Source organism: Galeopterus variegatus, unplaced genomic scaffold, assembly GCF_000696425.1.
Source record: "Galeopterus variegatus unplaced genomic scaffold, G_variegatus-3.0.2 Scaffold6042, whole genome shotgun sequence".
Classification (NCBI taxonomy): domain Eukaryota; kingdom Metazoa; phylum Chordata; class Mammalia; order Dermoptera; family Cynocephalidae; genus Galeopterus; species Galeopterus variegatus.
The window spans coordinates 62,378-63,690 of NW_007732153.1; the positions used below are offsets into that span (position 1 = coordinate 62,378).

The following is a 1,313-nucleotide window of genomic DNA, read 5'->3' on the forward strand; positions in this document are numbered from 1 at the left end:
CTTCGAGGGAGGTCAACAGGATCGTGGATCTGTGTGACCCCAGAGTAAACCATCTCCAGCCTGTCGGGGTGTAGTGTAGAGAAGTTGTAGGAGGCACATGAGAGTCGAGCACATGAAGTCTTCTGAAGTGTGGTTACAAGTTCCCTTCCAAAAAGAGGTGTTAGTGGTAGGGACTCAAATACTCTTTTCCCTTGCAAATGTTTTTTATTCTTTTTTCATCTCTTCTAACCATTTTCTCCCTCTATGCTTTGTAGGAAACCGGGTCTCTTGAAGAATCTACAGATGAGTCTGAGGTAAGGTGGCAATTCAGGAGGAGCCTTGGGGTTTGTAGCTGACCATACATGCCATTGTCTTCAGCTTGCTCTGCTTTGCTCAATGGAACATTCCCAGGGCTGGGCGTGTAACTTGGGCCATAGTGATTGAGCATGCCTGTTGTCTTTGACAGTATTAAATAGATTAGCTTAAATCATAAATAGGAAAAGGAATGGGAAGTTCTCTCTTCATCTTGAGCAATATTTTAACCTGAAGCATGTTGGCAGTGGGAAAATTGATGCAAAGTTTTAGAAACTGATCTCAACACTTTAAAAACGTGTTTTTAAAAAATAGCCACTGTAGATTTTATAGTATTTAGTCTTCATGTGTTCTTTTAATAAATATGGAATGTTCACTGGTGTGATTTCTTTTTGGTGACTGGCCGGTTCAGGGATTGAATCCTGGACCGTGGTGTTATCAGCACCATGCTGTNAGTAAATCTTCATTTTGCTGACCTCCTTGAGGATGCGTGGCATCAGCACATTCTCTCTTTCAGTGGACAGGTGAGAGATGAGCAGGAGCTAGTCACTTTTTCCCTTTTTGCTTTGTTTCTTCCAGAGCAGCAAGATTCACTGTTTAGCAAGAGGGAAACTTAAATGGCAGAATTTGTCTTAGTGTTAATGGTTTAAGGAGTGCATGTAAATTATATGGCTTGTTTGCACAGGGTCTGATAGGTACCACTGCAGAGGGATTCTTTTTTAAAAGCTGTTTTAGTTAGCAAGGCAGTCATTTAGACTCAACCATATTAATAACATAATAATAGCACAAGAGGTCTTCAGTATAAAAATTGGCTGGTAGATAATTTGAGATGGCAGTTTCCACATCCCTTCTGAGATCAGTGAAGCCGCTTTGCCAGATGGATTTCCATTACTAGTGAGAGAAAGAGCCTTCCAGGCCCTCCAATGAGAAGTTCCTGGGGTGATTGGTTCATGTGCTGACTCTTCGAGGGAGGTCAACAGGATCGTGGATCTGTGTGACCCCAGAGTAAACCATCTCCAGCC

The 1,313-nt window shown here is 42.3% G+C and overlaps 1 protein-coding gene across 1 annotated transcript in view; it reads left to right on the forward strand.

Moving 5' to 3' along the window:
• The window catches only part of VPS41 (vacuolar protein sorting 41 homolog (S. cerevisiae)), a gene marked incomplete at its 3' end in the record, with an annotated part of 191,151 nt that overhangs the window by 10,614 nt on the left and 179,224 nt on the right, over positions 1–1,313 (forward strand). Inside the window, exon 2 of the mRNA XM_008590367.1 lies at positions 255–293. Within this exon, the coding sequence (XP_008588589.1) occupies positions 255–293 (39 nt within the window). The remainder of the gene's footprint in view (positions 1–254; positions 294–1,313) is intronic.